The following is a 19,283-nucleotide window of genomic DNA, read 5'->3' as shown; positions in this document are numbered from 1 at the left end:
TCAAGATAGATACTTGGGCAGTGGGTGCCCTCCACCATCTCTAAGGAACTATATCCCAGCCAGAGCCAGTACCTTCAAGTCAAACAGCTGGCAATTTCCTAGTCACATTTCATAATGTGTCCTACAAAAACATTGATAGATGCCAGGTACACTCAGATGCAGGTTTGACCCTTGTAGGAAGCACTTTTCCAACTTCAGGTACAAGCCTGCTTATACATCTGTAAACTGGATTCCTTTTTGAAAAGGAATCACAAACAATTAAACTGAGGATATACAGGAGTACTAGGTTAGGGCTAATGAATCCAAAGTATAGAGCTTAGATCCACAACTGAAGTATCCCATGATAGTGAACACATCTCAATTCAGCTTATTACTAGGACTTCTAACTGGAGTTCCCCCTTTCTTCCACCCCATCAGTGGAAAAACAATTCAGTTTATTAAAGAATTAGAAATGAACTAGAATGAGCACAATGGACAAAGAAAGCACACGCACCAATCAGCAGAGATCCATAGTCCTGTAATTTTATTTCCAATCCACTTTCAAATTGCACAAAACTGACAGGACAGTTTAATTCTTTATTCTGTACACTCAAAGACAGTGACCTAACACACCACAATATCCAGCAAACGCAAGACCTTAGCACAGGGTTGGAAACAGACTGGGTTTAGGGAGTTTGTCAAAACAATGGTCCCACATCAGCACTGTATATAGCACAAAAGAGGCCACCCTTTAACCATGAGTGAGTGAATGGTGTAGTAGAAACTTTAAAAACCTCTACATGGTTTTTAAACAGAGCCTGCATAGATTGGGAAGAGTCCAAGTTTTAAATCAGTCAGGTGAACCTTTTGTATGTCTTCAAAAAAAATGAAACTTTACAGAACTATAAATTTCCAACTTTCAGATCATGGTGTTGGGTGCACTGTGATTAGTGTTTCTTTTTTGCTTATTAACATCTTACAAGTAGTCAAGTCCTGTACTCAAATTCAATCATAAGTTTTATGAATACAATGAGATTTACTGCTTTTTGTTTTATACAGCCCACAAGCTGCTCAGACAATTGGGAGATACTACATTAAAGTATTGTCTCACTAGAGTGCAAATCAAATTCTTTACAACAGACTGTTTTTGCAGGACATGAGCTCGCACCAAGAGCTTTAAATGAGACAACCATTCCCCTTCAAAAAAGAAAAATCACAATCTAATTAACATGGAATGTGAGATGAGTTAGACAGCTGTGATCCAAACATTTAGAACTAGAAAAAACAAAGACTGAAGTCCTTCATGACATACAATATAAAGAGCTTTACTTTCTCTTCCCTGTTGCGAGGTGGAGGGAAACTGGCAGGGCTGGCAGATGCTGAGCAGGTGGGTAACTCTGGATCTATTGCCTTACATACTATACCCATATGTGCCAGGCTGAGCATATGGTTGGGCACCGTAATTGTAGCCAAAGGCTGCCTGTGGAGGGACGCTTACACTGGGTCCTGCTGTCAACATGAGCTGCGACTGGCCTGCAAGGAGAAAAATAAGTTAGTGCACTTCCAGGATATTGAGGGGACTACTTGAAAGGGTCCCAAGATGTGGACTGTTGAAGCACACACTTTAAAATACCTCAAAGCCCATTCTGTCTGTAGAATATATGGATTAACCAGCCATTTAATTGCAGGAAAAAAATTATACAAATACTTTAATCCAAAAGGCAGCAAGCAAAACTCCTGAATATTTATCCACCACATCTCCACTATAACACTACTTGCAAGATATTTCCCCCAGCTCCAGCTGGAAGACAATTATCTCCATTTATTTTTTTAAACCATTAACCAGTTACAATATTTAGGCTCCTTCAACATGGATCAATGTCATTAGTAGATAGAAGTATAATAGTTGGAGGAATTTTCATACTATGCCCATTTGTACCATCAAAAACATCCAGCAGTTCATTAGACCAACCTTTCAAATTTGGCTTGTGTAGAGAGCACTCACTTGTATACTAGAGTTATGTACTAATGACATCAGTCACATGGTGGCAGCAACCTGATGTAATGAACTAAGACCAATGGACAAGCAGTACCACCACACTAAAAAAAATTACCAGTGGATAAAGCACTCAGTCCTTTGGTGTGGGTGATCTTTCAGTGACATGCAAGAGACCCAGGGAGATGAAAAACAAGTCACTAAGATTTTAGTTTTTAAAAAAAGTCATGGCGCAAGCAATTTTCATGCTTGATCAATTTGAACTGAAAACCTATCCAGCGGTAGTTACAAGTTCATCCAAGAGGTCACTGCTATTACTCATGATCAATATACTTAGTCATATGGGTTTAAGTGCAATGTACTAAACAGGTCTAGTGCAGTCAGCCCGCTGGTATGGAGGAAGGGAAGTTTGTGATCCAGTCTCAGACTTGGATCAGTGCTCACAGTCCAAATCAGATAAGCTACTTACATCTACACGTCAGCATTTTGAAGGACCAGAGTTTTCAATCTCAGATCACCCTTTATGTACACTTAGTTTCTGATTCAGTATTCATTACTTTCTTTATACATTCATAACAATCCAAACCTTGTGCCTGATCAAACTTGGAAGTTTAAGCATTCAATTATAGCACTAAGTTAAACATCTTTATATTTCTGCACCTTAATTTAACATTTACAGTGGCAACCAAAAGTGCACTCTACTGCAAAGAAATTTACAGACCATAAACAATGGGTGTCGTCTCAGTGGCCTGCTCCTCCTCTTTCCTCAGCGATTCAGATACGTCCAACTTATCCACCTGAAAAACCCAAACAATTCCCAGTCATTTGTCTCCCAATGATGACTTGCTTCTGCTGATCAAGAGGAAAAGCCTTACAAATGCTTAAAATTGTTAGTTAAAAAGATTTCCAAAACAGGGAATGAGTGACCATTCAATGGATTGCAGTGAGCAATGCGAACCACTAATTCAGTTGGTTTAAATATCTAAAAAAGTATGACAAAGCTGATTAGTTTGCTGCTCAATTTCTGGAGTGATTTTCTTTTTAAATGCTGTTTTAGAGTGAAGCCCAGAATGCTGCATTCATCTCTACAATTACTGGGCAAGTGTTCCAACCATTAGCAGAAAGAAAAACCTTGCCATTTCACAATAGGCAATGAATTGCAGCACCAACATGCAGGACTATTGGGATACATATTCAAACCTCCACCTCAGGCATCAACAGCAGAGGAAAAACAGTTAGGCCCATTTATGTTGCAAACACATTTGGACTGGGTGCAGGTTGAGTTTCATATTTTTTTGGGGGGGTGGGGAAGGGAAGCATGAAAAAGGTGCTCATGCAACTTTAATACTTGGATTTGATGTTTAAATTAAGTTTCCACCTAGCCAAGTAGCCAAGTACTGACTGGCATCTGGACTGGGTTTATCTGAGTTACATGCCAAAATAAGGCAGACCAGTGCTTTCAAACAATGGGCCCATCAGGATATGTGTAACCTCATGATTCAACCTAGTTTCATAATACCAAAAAGGGCCAGCCACCTAGAGTCAAAATGGTTTTAAAATTTGTAGATAACTGGGGAACAAGCCCACCTCAGTATGTGAAAGGCAAATGCATATTCAGTAGCATTCACAGGAAAATGTATAAGGCCTGCAGAGATCTCACTGCTTATAGTGGTATTATCCCTTCTAATGCAGAGGGGATGGTAAATAGCAAGAGTTGGAGCTTTAGTTTACACTTAGCTAGCCAAATAAAAATGTCGTCTATTAAAAGGAGCAACAGAACCTATTTTGCCATATTCCACATCTCCAGCATTCTCCAGGGGACAGGAATAAAAGCTCAGAATACCATGGTGTAAATAAGTTCAGTTGTGGGGTCCAGGTTGAACAACTGCAAGCAAGGATGCCCTGTATGAATTCAAGAGAACAGGAGTAAAAATTAACTTGACTATAAGCTCCTAAGCTAATCTCTTTCCAAAAACAGAAATTTAACTAAAGAGCTTGATTGTAGTTTTAATTTTTCTGCACTAAAGATTTTTTTAAAAATCCTTTGTGAAGTTTGCTTTGTGCTCCCCAGCTCCAGGATAGGCTTAAGTTACTATGCTTTGACAACAAGGCTGATCTTCCACTCACTTTTTAAATAAAACTTCTAAGCTTTATGACAGCTCATGCACATTTCTTCCCCTCCTTGCTGGGGCACAGTTCTACTATTTGGTAGTCATTCAAGTGGCCATTCTTCACATACAAGCCTAACAGCAGCAAGTGTTGTCATTACAGCAAAGCCTGATTCTGAAGCCTATGCATGTTTCCAATAGGGCCAACTGGACAGCCACCAGGAGCAGTAGTCCTGGCCAATGGCCTCCCCACACCAGGGAGGCCAAGACCAATTGTAGTGCTCCTACTCTGGATAGCAACCAACTCAAAAGGACTGGGGAGTGTTGAACTATGCTACTCACTGCCTTAACTACAAAACAAGATGAGCTATTTAATCCTTAAAGGCTGTTAAAATGAAGCTCATTTTTAAAATAAAATTTCAAATGTACCTATGCAAAGGCTTAAGCTGTTAGTAAAGAGAGCTTAGATCACTGCAACACAGAAATGCTGATGATTAACTGTTGCATGCAATATTTGCATCTTGGACTTCATCCATTGAATGGTCTTCCACCCCCATGCTTGTTAATATTAACAGATATTACTGTATTAGTCAGTGGTATGCAAAGAAATTAACCCAAGAGGCAGATCCAGAAGCTGTAATCAAATTAAGCTAGTGGCATTGGGCAAAGCTGTGGGGTTCAAGCAGCAACCAATTAGTGAACTAATGTACTTGTATAAAGGCCACTTACCTATCCTGCCTGCAGTAGCCCTACAACTCTAATCTCATTTCCCTGCAGCTGATCATATTCTTCCCTTTTCAAACTGATCAATTCTTCTTTGAAAAAAAAGTCTGCCACACTAGCCACTGTGAAAAGCATAGTTCTAATAGTCTTCCCCTTGTCAACCAGTGGAAATAAACCCATTTGCTCTCAATCTTTCAAACTTATTCTCAACCACTCGCTACACTGGAGCTCTACTGCATTGATTTTAAAAGCTGTGACCATATTTCTATTCATTTCTTGAGGGACTCTAAGTACCATTAGTTGAAAAAAGCCAAAGCAAATTTGTATAACAATGTAACTTATTGAGCACAAGAAATGAATTTTGTGTTAGTGTTTGGGACAGTTAAAGCACAAACCCCATAAAAATGCAAGTATTTGAAAATTCCATTTGGTGTTCAGACCATTTAATGTAGTTACCAAAACAGGATTTAAAGTAACAAACCAGTATAATCACAAATCCTAGAGAACCGAATAGAAGTTAACAGGTTAAGATTGGTCTATGCAATCTCAATGCTGATAAGCTCTGTTTGAAGGTCTGAGGGTCAGACATCTGAGTTTGTTTGGGATGGAACACAGCCGAAAATCCAAACCAAATGTAACTCTAGATTAACGAAGGAATCAACTTCGTTCAATGGGAAACAAAAACAGCAGCAGTCTTCAAGTTTCACTGCTGTACTTATGATTGCAAGGTTAATGAGATTTATGTCAGCTGAATGCTAGTAGCTGTCCTAGAAATGGGGCTTTTGGGCACTTACTTGATGTGCAGATTTTTGGTATTGCAGATGAAAACCCTGAAACTGACTCCACCACTACTGACACTAGTTAGAATGGGCATGGCACTGGTGCCTTACTGATTCCATGTGGCTGATGCACAATTAATTACAATCATAGGCATAAATTGAGTGCAGCAAAATATACTTGCACTCCAATATTCTACACATTTAGTGAAAAATAATGACCATCTTGGAAGGTTTCACTCATTTCATTGCAAAGATTCTTTGTCAATTACACAAGCTATGGTAAAAGTGAGCAGGTTTCCATAAAACCAAAAGCCACTATAAGGACAGGTTGCTTTTCAGTGGGAGACCAAGTTATACTGCAGTCTTCGCAACTAACTACCCACCAGGAACAGACCAGCAGTAAAGGGAAATGCAGGTTCAGAGTCTAATTAGGAGGACGCTTTCTGCCATTTACACATTGAAAATCAGTCAGTTCATCCAGTGTACAAAGCAGTTCAGTCTTATTACTACAAACCAAGCCCTGCATTACAGTTTTCAAAGCAAAAATGTCTGGTTTAAGTAGATCAAGATGAAATCCTCAGCCGGTCATCCTATATCCAAAAATTCTATACTGGAATTATGTCATTAAAATGTTCTGTTCCTCTCTGCTCATCCGTTCCCACAGTTGGTAATTTCATTTAACCCAATGCAGTTAAGTGGATGTAGTTAAAGGCCTTCACCACAAGAGATTGATGGAGAGGGAAAACATGTAAAGAATTAAATGAAGTGCATGTACATGTGTCAGTGAGCATTAAGTGTCCCTCCATATTCCACCCCCCTTTCTCCACTGCTCATCTCAAGTACCTTCTGCAGATGACTCAATCAATGCTGCTCTCCAGTTAGCCACTAAATGCATGGTAATTTCCCCTTCTAGTGTGGGGGAGGAAGCCTAATCTATACTTAGCAACTCCCCAGTGAAGCCCAAATCACCAGTGAGTGCAAGAATCGAAGGAGAGGAATGCACCATACTATAACAACTGCTAATTATTCAATTATTACACCAAAAACATTACTCCACCCAAATATCATCCACTCATGTGCCTAATCATTTAGAACACATTTCTGGACTAATCACAACCTCACTGAATTTAAAGACTAATAGTACAATACCTTGTCTTTTTTTTTTTAAAATTTCAGCAACTTAGCTGCACATGTGACCAAAACACAACATCCACCCTAAAATGAAACTTTGAAGAATGCTGGCTTATCCACCTTGCCCAAAGCATGCATATATCTTGTACACAGACAGCCACTAGACCAGAGGAAGCATCATACAGCAAGCATCAAATCTCTGAGACGGACGCAAATGTTACATAAAGTTAAAGCGCGTTTTAAACTGATCTGCATGAAATAACTTTAAATTCTTTACATACCCCTTGTTAATAGCAGTTAGTAGAGAATACAGAACAGGAACTGCAGCACAAAGGCTTTTCCACAAACTGCAGCCAGCAAACTGCAGTTTTGATCAAGAAAAACATGCCAATTATGTTTCATTTTAGCATTTGTGTGCATGAAAAAGAGGCAAAAGTACTGAAGCAAAAAAAAAATGGGCTCGAGAGATGGTTCTGCCAAACAGGCTCCTCAAAAGCACACACGCAGCCAAACAGCAATGCTTCATGGCCTCAAACGTGATCCCTTGCAAATGGAATGGCACATGCTCAAGTTTTAAGCAAACACACCGCAGTTCAGTTACCCGTTTTTTCACACACACAGTGGCTGGGAGGGGGGTACTGAATGGCTGTACCCACAACACACTGCTGCCCACTTGCCCTAAAGTCCCTGTGGAAAGATTTTCACCCCATGGAGCCGCTTTGCTGCAGCACAAATTAAAAAACCTGATCACAGATTTATAATAAATCCCAGTAGATTTCTAGCTGCGCCTCATTAAATGGAGAAAACATTTTACTTGTTGGGATACTAGACCTGAATTTGAAGAGCACCCACTGAGATGAAGGGCTCTTCCCTGCCCTTAAACCACTTGGCCAAAGCCAAAGTTTGAAGTGTCAATGGGGCACCACAGGGACTAACTTTTCAGAGAAACAGTGCGTGGGACAGGTCCCATCACGAAACCCCACAAACTGCCTCATGTCCATCAGAAGGTATTAACAGAACTAGTTCATAAGCTGGTTCACAATCCTCTGAAGAGGCAAGACGGTTTGCATCTTACATCACAATCTTAAATATACTCACATTAATAGTGTAATATCACAGTAGAAAGTTTTCAAAATTAAAAAAATGAAAAACAAGTCCAGTTTTAAATTCTGAAAGGCAGGGATTGTGAACCAGTCACCATATGGCCGCCTGCCAATTCCTGCCAGTGACTTAAATATGTCACTGCGAAGGTCCTCACTAAACACTTCAACTGCTCTAACTCTGCTCGGAAGGATTTGCAGTGGATCTAGTGGAATTAAAAAGCAGCAGTGTAAGATGGGAAGGAAACAATTCATGCAGATTTCCTGAGGTTCAGTCTCCAGAACTAAAGATGGAATATGAGTCAACTTTCACCTTTTTCTTTATTTCATCAACCTGCAAGGGAATTCAGAGGGTAGCAGCTTAGAATCCAAACTCCATGTCCAGCACAATAAAGCAGGTAGAAAACAGCAAAACAAGGAGCAAAAAAGTCAAGGAAGGAAAACCCAGAACTGGAAGGGGTGAAAGGGAAGGGAGAACAGTAAATAGCATTTTAGTGTACTACAAAATGTCAGGAAGGACACCAAATACAGATGAATGCTGGCAGAATAAAATTGAGACAAGTAACTCACTTACAGCAAAATGGAAGCTTGGATATTACTGTTTACTGAAGTTACTTAGTCTAATCTAAAAATCAGACTGAACTATTTAAAAACTGCAGTGCAGCTGCCAAGTCTTCAGTATCCCACAGTTGTGATTACTTTGCTCATTAACTACCCTGAACACATTTAAAGCTTCAATTTCCCAAACCAATTAATTTATGCAGATACCTATGCCAAGTCACATGAATGGATTGCAGGAAAACTGACCATTAATTAAACGTATAGCTTGAATATAGTTAAAGGGACAAAGTAAACTGGCAAGTCTTTGTTGCAATGACCAGATCACAAGCCCTGCTCAGCCCAATGCCCAGCCTATTTTATGGCAAGCACACCAAATGGTGTAGTCCCATGCCAATTATAGCCATTACTTGCAAGGGTAGCTTAAAAACAGCCAACTCTTCACTATGTGGAACTGCAGGTACTTTACACTCCTCCAGACTGGCTGCACCAAGTTGAACTAGATTCCAAACTTAATTTTATTGTGCCATTCATCTGCAAGCAAAAAAAAGTAGCTTGCAACAGGTACAGAAAAAAGTAAACCTCAAAATAAAACAAAGCATATTAAAAGGATCATAATTCTATACAGGAAAGTATGGCCTGGGGTGCAAGGTTGTTAGATAAGGCATTAAAGTGTAAACAAAGTAGTGCTGCAGGTGTGGATAAAGGAAGTCTGTTGGGCACCTCAGTTTCTTGCTTTCACACAATCTCAGCATCAGACATGATTCAACTAGAGAAAGAACTTTGTTACTCAAACCAAATTTTGTTAGTACAGTATAGCAAGGTCTATGGGGAGACTGTCTTCAACCACCTGCCCACAGGTGGGACCATTTACTAACATTTCTGGTACTGTAAACAGCAGTCTGCAATTCTGAAACCTCAAATCAAAGCTTTGAGACACCCACTTTAAACCATCTCTCCCATTCCATACACTTATTGGAAACTATTGGTGAAATGAGTCCTCCTACAGAACTGAAGTTGAATGTTTTACAGGGATGTCACTACCACAGCCCTTTTGAAAACTAGAGTATAATTATCCTTTTCGGTCATGTCCATTTAAAAAAGCATACTTATAACAAGACAGTTGGTACAAGACTGAGCCAAGTCATTCAGATAGTCAAACTTAGTTCAGCAGTACCAAGTAAAATGATCTCTCCTTAATAGCAGGGACAGCATCAGCACAATTTTGTTCAAATTACCAAGCAGAACAGGGGGAAAAACAATTCTCAAAATGGTGCCCTGGTAACAATCTTACTTGTTCAAAAAGTTGAACAGTTTAATTCTGTCGGCAGACATAAAAAAGACAATAAGTCTCCAAAGTTACTAGTCAGCAGTTAAAAGGTAGTACAGATAGATGCCAGAAGTACAAGTCACTGGAGCCCTGGCCAAATGTATTACATTGTTCATTCACAACAGCATCACAGTGCTGCAGAATATTCACTGGGACAGGGCCCATGTTAAGAGCCAGCACAAAATTTCCAATAAAATCAAGGAGGTTCATCTGCAATCCTGTAGCAATTCAGAGTGGATCAACAAGTCTTAATTCAAAAAGAGCCTGCACAGCACTGCACTCCTGAAAAGGGGTGCAATTAATAGGAGACAAATCAAGTCAATGATACTGAATTTCCCAGCCATTCTAAAAAGCATTTTTGGTTAGCTGGATTAAATTTTATTAGCATAATTTGAGTTTAATTAGTCAGTTCAATATTTAGAAGTGAAATGAAAGGACTTCTGTAGTACTATGGCTCTGTTGTATTAACCCTTGAAACACCAGGGACAGGTTTAGTGACAACTGCTCCATTAGGCTTTAGAGAGTTGAGTAAACTCTCAGCAGCCCATCTCTTGTCAGATTGTTTCTGGCCCGGTCACATTTGTGATGCAGCCATGGCAAAGTCTGGGCTTTCAAATGGCTGTTTGTTTCTGGTCAGGAGATTTTCTAAACTTGCTTCCACCTACAGAGTGGACAGTGGGAGGTAGGAGGAATCAAATAAGACTTAGAACCTTGGAGAAAATAGAAACTACAGAAACAGGACAAGGGAGGAAAAAAGTTAAATTGAACAGAGAATGAGAAAGGAGAATAGAGAACATGAGGACTAGTGTTCAACTTTTCATCTGGGGTTAATCACAGTAACACTATTCAGGATGATTCATTTACAGGCTCAGTACATACCCTGAAGGCAAAAATCCAGTAATCCTCTGCAGGAATTTTTACTAGGCCTGCTGGTCTAGTATTAATAGTTGATCTTTCAACCACTAGGTTGGACGATCGTGTAGCTCAAACAGCAAATCCTCAGCAGGTCTGTTTGAAACTACTTCTGAATATCAGTCAAAATAAGCACTGCCATCTTAAAATACCAGTTAAGCCCATTGTGCCAGTATACTGTACATTTTAAAAAAGCTGAATCCCACAGTAAACCTCAAACGAGAAGCGGATAGCTTTGCAGTATCCATCTTCTCTCAAGACAGTAGAATCTCCAACTCAAGCTGGGACATTCCTTGCAGCTACATCGATCTCCTTGAAGCTCATTGGTCACATACCTTTGAGAGATACTCCCTCATCACCTGGATGAAGTATGGCATGGAGAAATCCATGATGTTGTGCCTCCAAGAGAGCTCAAGCACAACATCTGGCCTCAGCAGGTCATAACAAGTAAACAGACAGGAAGCAAAGCACTCGTTCTTCCCATCCTCGAGGAACCACTGCAGCAGCTCCTCTGCCAGCTCGGTGTCCTTGGACTCAGACGCATATTGCATAGCATCCTGAAAACAGACAGCACAATAGTGAGTGTACCATTAACTTGAAGTGCACTGCACAGTATCACCATTAACCCCTGAATGACAAGTTGCACTGCCAGAAATGGAGGACCAATGGCTCCATGCTTAAAATTTTAAATGCCACAAGATTCTTCCCCCCCCCCCCCCCCTGAAAACAGGTCTGTGCACATCTAGAACCAAGTACTTGTGTACTTTGTCAATATTTCTACAAAGATTTGCACCCAATTAATGCACACAAGTTATTCTACATGCATAACTTGCCCAGAAATAGTAAAACCACCAAGTCTAACCAGTTTTACACAATCACACAAGTTTATAACATGGAAACAGAATGTTCAGCTGAGTCAGTGTTTATCCTCCACATGGGACTAGCATTGCAGCTCATGGTCCTGTGCACCCTCTCCATTTCATACTATCAGATCAGTTTATGGCATGGTGACCAGAACTCAAGTCTCAGCACTGCACTGTAAAACCTTAGCTTTGCCTCTAAAGACAGTGCTGGGATGTGTTGCCAGAGTACATTTTTAAATGCTTTGACACCGTCCAGACATCCTAGGTCAAGTCACCCTCTGCTACTCCATTCACGGATGCATTTTTGTAGCCAATGTTCAAATCCTTGAGCAAATCTTTTGCTGCATTTGCAGTCTCTAGTGCTATATTTTAAATAGTTTGAAGTTGATACCTAAAATTATAGAAACAGGGCTCCAGTGATCTGACAATCTACATGCATCATGCTTTCTTCCCACATTACATTTAATGGGTGCTTTGCCTCTGGCAGATTTCAAAATCTCATGGGATATTATGTCAAATAAATGAAAAAGCAAGTTATCTTCATTAAAGTTATTTTAACTGCCGAGGTTTCATAGGACCTTCAAAGCTACAAGTGAGTGTAAAGATATGAACTATTTAACCTTCATTGCATTCCAATCATATGGGATAAGCTTAAGAGTCTGCCAGAAGCTATGAGTGAAATTCTGACACCATCAAGTATAGCATATATTGGTGCTCCAGTGCAGGGATGTTTAATATGGAGAAATCCATCTAGGGCAGATTTGAACCCAACCCTGAGGTGAGAAAAGCAATCTTGGCAACTACACTTTCACCAAGTGCACATGAATTGAACACTAAAGCACAAGTGAAAGATATCTTACTTTGTACAGCCTGTCCTTCTTGCATAGCTCCACGCTCTGTTTCCAGCGGTTGTTGCCCTTGAACAGATACGCACCAATTCGTCGAAACTCAATCAGCTCATGTTTCTCAAGCCGCTGAGCCAGAGAGATATTATCAAAGTTGTCATATGCATCAATAGATGTGCGAAGAGCCTAAGTAACAAGGACACATTTTTGTAACTTTCAGTATAACTAGACAGTTAAATGAATCACATCTACACACCAATGGATGTTCCCATCCACCTGCATCATATCTTCACTAAGAACTGAATCAACCAGAACCAACTCCATCCACAGGGTACAGCTGGACATCTGGAATTCCCACCTGTGGATGCTAGTTGAAATTTTGCCCATCTTTAAGAACTTTCCTTTCCATTATTTCTTGCCTCCATTACCTTGCTATAGATTCCAAACATTTGTCAGTAATGCACATTGGTTCTAAATGTACTTCCATTTTTGGGTCCTCTGCTGACATACTTCAAAATAACCTTGCTTGCTATGCCACGTAATATTTTGAGACCACTGTCTTTAACCATCTTTAGGTTGTAAAGCTCAATCTTCTCATTTTATCCACTTAACATTTGTCAAGTGAAACTGCAGTATAAAAGGGACAGCAAACTGTTGCAATAATGCCGCTTGTTTTGTGAATACCTCCTGATTCTCAGTTTCTCACCCACCTGGTAGTCCTCCTCTTGGATGAAGAGGTTATTCAGTGATTCATTCACAGACTTGTTGTTGTTGCTTTGTACAGAGCGCAGGTAGGGTTTAACCAGAGGCAGCTGCTTAACCTGAAAAATCAAGACAAGTTTAAATGCTTGCAGCTACCAATCATTACCCCATCAGACCACCACAACACAGGGGCAGATGCTCCAAATAATTTGACAAAACAGAAGTTCAGTACCAGATTAAATCATTTTATGCTTGAAAACCCAGAACTCGACAATTTTGAATAGGATTTTCAATGGTGGAACAATGATTCATGATCACCACCTTACTGGCAGATCAGGTCCAAGGGGCTACAAGTATCCAGGAGCCAATTGATCCATGTCAAAACCCAACACTGCAGGTTGATTTTTCAGTAAACTAATGATTCAAATACAAAATAAAAAATGCTGGAGAAACAGGTTTTTCCTCAGTCTGTTTTTAGTATCTGCAGTATTTTGCTTTTTTTTTTTAAAAAGTCAGTATCTTGGCTATGGGAAGTATTACATACCCAAAAATGATTCTACAGTTCATTTAACCAAAGCAGCCACTTTACTAGTAGCAGATTTGTTTGTATGAAGGCCCACTGGTTCATTTGTATGGCAGTTTTCTATTACAATGCCAAAAACAGTTTTGCAGCAATTACCTTGGTAAAATAGTTAACAGCACGTGTATGGTCCAGACGAGGGGACAGCACCATGAGCAGGTCATTCAGTAACAAAGGCTTAAATTCCAAGTAGAACTGTGTTGCTTTGTAATAAAGCTCCACATTGGCCACCTGAGAAAATGAAATGGATATTAAAATAGTGATTGTGAAAGCAGGTCTTACTTCAACAGGCCAGAAGCCAAAACTTTGACTTCAGCATATTAATGCTACAAATAGCAAGCTTTTCAAAAATGTTTATGCAACTAGTTTACAGAAAGATTTGACTAAAATTCCAGGGGTTTTATACACTTGATACACTAGACATTGACTTCCCTTAAATGTACTGCAAGCTTACCTTGCTCTTGCTTTCATTTTTTTTGCACAGGTTGGACAAACCAACTTATACTTTCCTCCAACCACTGGGTGACACTGTGCAAAAGATGTCTGGTTTCTGTAGGGCCATCCAGTGGATAGAACTGGTACTAAAAACCCTCTACATGCTTTACAACAGCTTCCCCTGGTCAATTTTAGCCAGTCTTCACTTCTGTATTTTTTGACTTACTAATTTTACTTCTGTTGCTGCCTTTTTCAACAAGGCAGTACTTTCAGGTCAATACTATCTTTTGAAGAGTTCTTGTTCAAATTCTGATAGTGTCATCGACCTGAAACGTTAACTTACTTTCTCTACAGATGCTGCCTGACTCAGGGGTATTTCCAACATTTTCTGTTTTTATTTTTATCTTTATCTTTATCTTTCGAAGAGCAGCATCCCCAGGAGTCAGTATTTTCAGGGGGATACCCTACCTCAAAGCAGGACAGCCACTGCTTTGGGGGTACATCCCAGGGTGAAAATTAGCTACCAGAGTGTAAGTTCTAAAATAGGAGTACATTTGAGATGTTATCATTTGAAAACAATGAACATAAATGAAAAATGTTTCCAAAGTAGCTCACTCAACTACAAGACGACAAATTCTTTTCTTGCTGCAGTTTGAAGCCAGCTCCATTATTTTAGTCTCAGATCCTAAACAAATAGCCCACAATAGACTTGCCCTGACTCGGAGTGGATAAAATCAGAAATCTGCCTCCCTGCAGAGAAATGTTTACCTTGGTAATGATGTCCTTGAACTGTCCCTCCTTCCATGCATCTGTTGGGTGGTTCATCATGGTAATGATGGCATTGTCATACTCTTCATACTTATCATACAGGAAGACCAGCTCTGCCCAAAGATGAGCCTGCTCAGCAGCTCTCAGTACCTGTGTAAAATTACAGCCAGTTAGCAAGTACTAAAAAAGTGCCCAAAAAATATAAAGTGCCCTCATATTAGAAGGCAGTGAAAGTAGAGATTACCTTGGGAATGTTAACTCTGGACCAGAAAAGCTCCAAGTGTTCCCTCATCTTCTGTGGTTTGTATTTGGAGTAGAGAATAGCCAATTCAGTAAACATTCCCATATGAGCACGCTCCAGACCCAGGGCTGCCTCCAACATGGTGATGAGTTCCTCAAAGTAACCACGATCCTGTGAACAGGATAAATGTGAAGTCGAAGAGCTCAGAGCAAGCAAAGAACAAGTTTACACTAGGTTTAATCCATATGCCACAAGGTCATCTGCCTATTTAGACAGTTTTATGTAGGCCAATTTGGTCAGGTGTGCTTTTAAAAATATCCATGTTTATTTATACATACAAGAAATGTACAATAAGCAGTCTTTACAATTTCACATTGATGTTAAAGTCAGCAGGAAACACTTTGCAATTAAGTGCACAAAGTTTGGATGAAATCAGTACAGACAAATTAAGTATACAAATATAATGTGCTTTTCAGTATAGTGGCTAGGATAGTTGTATGCAGTTTAACTAAATTAATGATAAATCCAGTGGTCTAACAGGCTAAATTTCCTGGTTATTTCAGGCATTACCTGGTAGTAGTTAATAAGTTCCTCCAGTTCATCAGCATGTACAACAATGTGGAGGCCACACATCTGGGCTAGACGGAATTCCTTCCCCTCAACACAGGCAAAGCAAACCTGAAAACCAGCAGAAAGGCAGAGTTTATGAGTCATGAAATGAGATTTAAACTTGAACTAAATAGCTACTAGATATTGGTTATGAAAATTGCAAACCAAAGTTTACAAACTAATTAATTGGGTTCTCCTAGATTGAGCTGCAATACTGGGAGTCAAAGCTTCTTCAAAGTTCACTGCTTTGTAATTGACAACATGGTAACAAAGACAGATTCAGTTATAAACTTTCCCATCAAAGCTGAAATTTATGATACTATACTAATTGCTGGGATCCTTATTTACACAAGGGAGTCATGTCCTTATTTTGTCTCTACTCCTGTAGAAAGTGCATAATTCTCCACTTCAACCAAAGAATGTCCTTGAGCAGCCAGTACACTATTTCCATCCCTGTGGGGAACTAACTTCTGCTCAATGCTTTTCTGTTGACTTCAGGAGGAACAGTGATCACGAGACCAACCTACATTCCATCAACTGACAAGTAAGCAAACTGGAGAGGACATCAAGAGGTCCTGAATTTTCAGCACTAAGTGATCAAGTACAAGCCTGCAAGACACTTTGTAAGCTAGCAGGGTGCAGAAAATTGTACCTCTTTCCAAGTACGAGTACTGTTTGCTTTGCGCGCACCATCCACTGCAGCCTGATACTCCCCCAGGTGAACCAGGGTCGATGCCAAGCGTCCAAAGTTGGAGACGTTGTTGTACAGCAGCTTAGCAGCATCATACATTCGCTCATCATAGCAGCGATCACCAACCTGTGAACACAACCACAGTACTAACAGAAACATGAATACTGACATCCAATCCCACTTCAATAAACTGGAGCACAGCTTCACTGTGTTTGGACCCTGCAAGTACACCCAGAACTTTTGAAAATGTATGATCAGCAAGTTTCCCCACAGTTTATAAGACTGTTACTTTCTAGGATTCCTCTATCTAGTGCTGAACACTGCTAAAATCAAAACCAAAAAAGATGAACTCTCAATGGTTCAGTTGGTTAAGGCAGCAAGTAGCTAACCCCCACAGACCAAAGGTCACAGGTTCAATCCCAAATCTGAGTTACTTGATCTCTGCCAAGACTAAGTGCTAAAACTGGCTGCAGCGTTAAGTTAAAGACTTGCATTTATAGTGCCTTTCATGACCTCGGGATGTCCTATATTGTTTTACAGCCAATAAAGTACTTTTTGAAGTGTAGACACTGTTGTAATGTAGGAAACTCAGCCACCAATTTGTGCACAGCAAGGTCCCAAAAACAGCAAGGTGATAATTTTTTAAAATCTGGTCATGAAGTGCTGTTGGTTGAGGGATAAACCAACCTGATCAGTCCATCCGAGGGCAGACAGACCCTCGGTTTAACATCTCATCCGAAAGATGGCACCTGAGTGCAGCACTCTCAGTACTACACTGGGAGTGTCAACCTGGATTATGGGCTCAAGTCTCTGGAGTGGGACTTGAACCCACAACCTGACTCCAAGGAAGGGTTGATCATTGGCTAAATTTCCTACTCCCAGATGCTCTTCAGCAACTATCCACACAACTGTTTTCACTTCTTGTGGGCCCATGCAGCATGGAGTCTGCTGGTCTCACCTCTTCATACCTGGATTCACATGGAACATAGCTTTACTGCAGGGTCAGCTGCTTGATGAAAGGATAATTGAGATCAAGCCTGTTTTAGATTGAAAATACTTACTTGCTGGATATGAGCATTGTTGGGACCATTGATGAACTCCTCCAGCTCTGCCAGGCGGTTGGTTTTTGCCAATGCAAAAATAAGTTCCGTCTCCACATAGGATTCACGGGCCTTCTTCCTGGCCATCTGCAGGTACTTAACAAGGTCCTCCCAGTTACCTGAAATGAACAGAATTCAAGATAATAAGCATAAAGGCAACCAATCTGCTCATTAGCCACTAACAATTAGTGCAGAACGGAGTAAACTTAAGCTCATGCAGTGACTATTTTATAATGAATACTGGAGGTTTAAAATTCAACTGTCTGAAGAATTTAAAATCAAAAGCTACACAAGCTCAAAGAGCAGTGTCAGAAAAATATTGCATACGAGAAAAAAGTTACCACTTTTGTTGGCTGCTTCTACAACCTCCATGTACGATGATGGATCATCTGCCTTGATGTAAGAGTCAATGGCCTCTTTAACCATCTCTTTTTGCAGCTGGGCTTTAGCAAGTTGGCTCCACACTGCAGGCTCATTGCATCTTTCAGCAAATTCATATGCACGATCCAGATTTCCGATGTGTTCAATCAGCACCTACAGAAGTGTTACACAATGCTATTAACTGCACTGGAACCATTAAAAAAAGTAGCAACGTGCAAGATTTGTTATGGTACATATCTCACCTGCACTGCAGATGTGTTCACATCAAATTTCCTGAAGATGGCAAACGCTTCTTCAAAGAGCTCATTACTGATGGCAATGTTGGCAATGTCAGGTGCATCATAGTTGTCTAAGCGATTGATGTACTCCATCACACGGGTACGATCAGCTTTGATAGCAGTGAGGATCAGCAGGTTCTGCAGATTCCTGGGTTGGAGAGAGGGAAGTTACAGGGATTTTCATACATTTATGTATAGTACTAGAATAGACTCTTAGAATTGTGCTTTCCAATACCAAAATGGGTTAGGAGGATATGGCTCCATGGACACCAATTATTGTGCTGTACCTCATCCTAGTGAGAATTCATAAATGGAGCCTGAACAGCAAGAGTCAGTTTCTCAACTGGATGGAAGGAGGGAGAAACAGGAAGGGCATCACGTAAGCCAATTTCTGCTTTTATCCAGCAGGCAAAATTTGCAACAAGGATTACAGGATAGTCTGGAGTGGCTGATTTTCTCATTCCTAACTCAGTGGCAGAGGTCAACTATATAGAGTTTCCACTGCCACTCATTGTACCAGCAATCAGTACAAACTAGGAATGTAACCCGATGATCCATAAGTAGAATTATGTAAGTTAATAGAAAGTTATAAACCTAATTCTATTGAAATAGAAAAACCATAATGAACTGGGTAATAAAGAGTCCATCACTTTCTTATCCTGAATTTACCAGGCAAAGATCTAGCACCCTCCCACTAACTGCCAGGACACTCCATATTTATGTTCCAACAGGGATGCAGCCTGCCTACCCTGAATTCTATTGATCCAGGAGATGGCAAGACCACCAATACCAGGAGTTCCCATATCCCCAGCCTCCATAGCCCAACTAGTACAGAGAGACCAGGCATATTAGGCCACCAAGTGGAAGTAGGCCCAGGCTGGGGTCGTGGGCTGACCCCACCCCCAAAGGAAAAAACATTGCTTCTTCCAAGTATTTAATGCAGCTCCCAGCAAAGGGTGCCAGTGTTGCTGTTTCTAGAGCAGGGGCACATCTGGCTTCTCCAGCTAGCCATTATCCACTGCAGTGTGCAGTCTTAGGGAGAAGGAAGAGAAGGAAGCAGATGTCCAAGATGTGCCTTGTGATGTGGACACCCACCAGGGCCATGAGTGGGGCAACCTCCCACTGACCCTGCAAACTGCAGCAGGATCAGCACCAGAAGTCACATTCCTGCATT

General features: G+C 40.5%; 1 protein-coding gene across 2 annotated transcripts in view; it reads right to left on the bottom strand.

Annotated features, from left to right (window-relative positions):
- Window positions 1-501: 501 nt before the first annotated feature.
- The window catches only part of LOC137345057 (clathrin heavy chain 1), a 92,318-nt gene continuing 73,536 nt past the window's right edge, over window positions 502-19,283 (bottom strand). Inside the window, exons 21-34 of one of the 2 annotated variants that reach the window (XM_068008479.1) lie at window positions 18,074-18,257; window positions 17,792-17,984; window positions 17,412-17,569; window positions 16,312-16,476; window positions 15,621-15,728; window positions 15,054-15,221; window positions 14,810-14,959; window positions 13,706-13,837; window positions 13,035-13,145; window positions 12,340-12,510; window positions 10,952-11,173; window positions 8,130-8,150; window positions 2,697-2,772; window positions 502-1,512 (exon numbers count right to left, since the gene is read on the bottom strand). In XM_068008479.1, coding sequence (XP_067864580.1) covers window positions 1,391-1,512; window positions 2,697-2,772; window positions 8,130-8,150; window positions 10,952-11,173; window positions 12,340-12,510; window positions 13,035-13,145; window positions 13,706-13,837; window positions 14,810-14,959; window positions 15,054-15,221; window positions 15,621-15,728; window positions 16,312-16,476; window positions 17,412-17,569; window positions 17,792-17,984; window positions 18,074-18,257 — 1,981 coding nt within the window. In that variant the 3' untranslated portion in view covers window positions 502-1,390. The remainder of the gene's footprint in view (window positions 1,513-2,696; window positions 2,773-8,129; window positions 8,151-10,951; window positions 11,174-12,339; window positions 12,511-13,034; window positions 13,146-13,705; window positions 13,838-14,809; window positions 14,960-15,053; window positions 15,222-15,620; window positions 15,729-16,311; window positions 16,477-17,411; window positions 17,570-17,791; window positions 17,985-18,073; window positions 18,258-19,283) is intronic. The other variant, XM_068008480.1, reaches the window with a different exon arrangement.

Source organism: Heptranchias perlo, chromosome 28, assembly GCF_035084215.1.
Source record: "Heptranchias perlo isolate sHepPer1 chromosome 28, sHepPer1.hap1, whole genome shotgun sequence".
Classification (NCBI taxonomy): Eukaryota; Metazoa; Chordata; class Chondrichthyes; order Hexanchiformes; family Hexanchidae; genus Heptranchias; species Heptranchias perlo.
The sequence above is the reverse complement of the archived record's forward strand: the minus strand, read 5'-3'. Positions and strand labels throughout refer to the sequence as shown.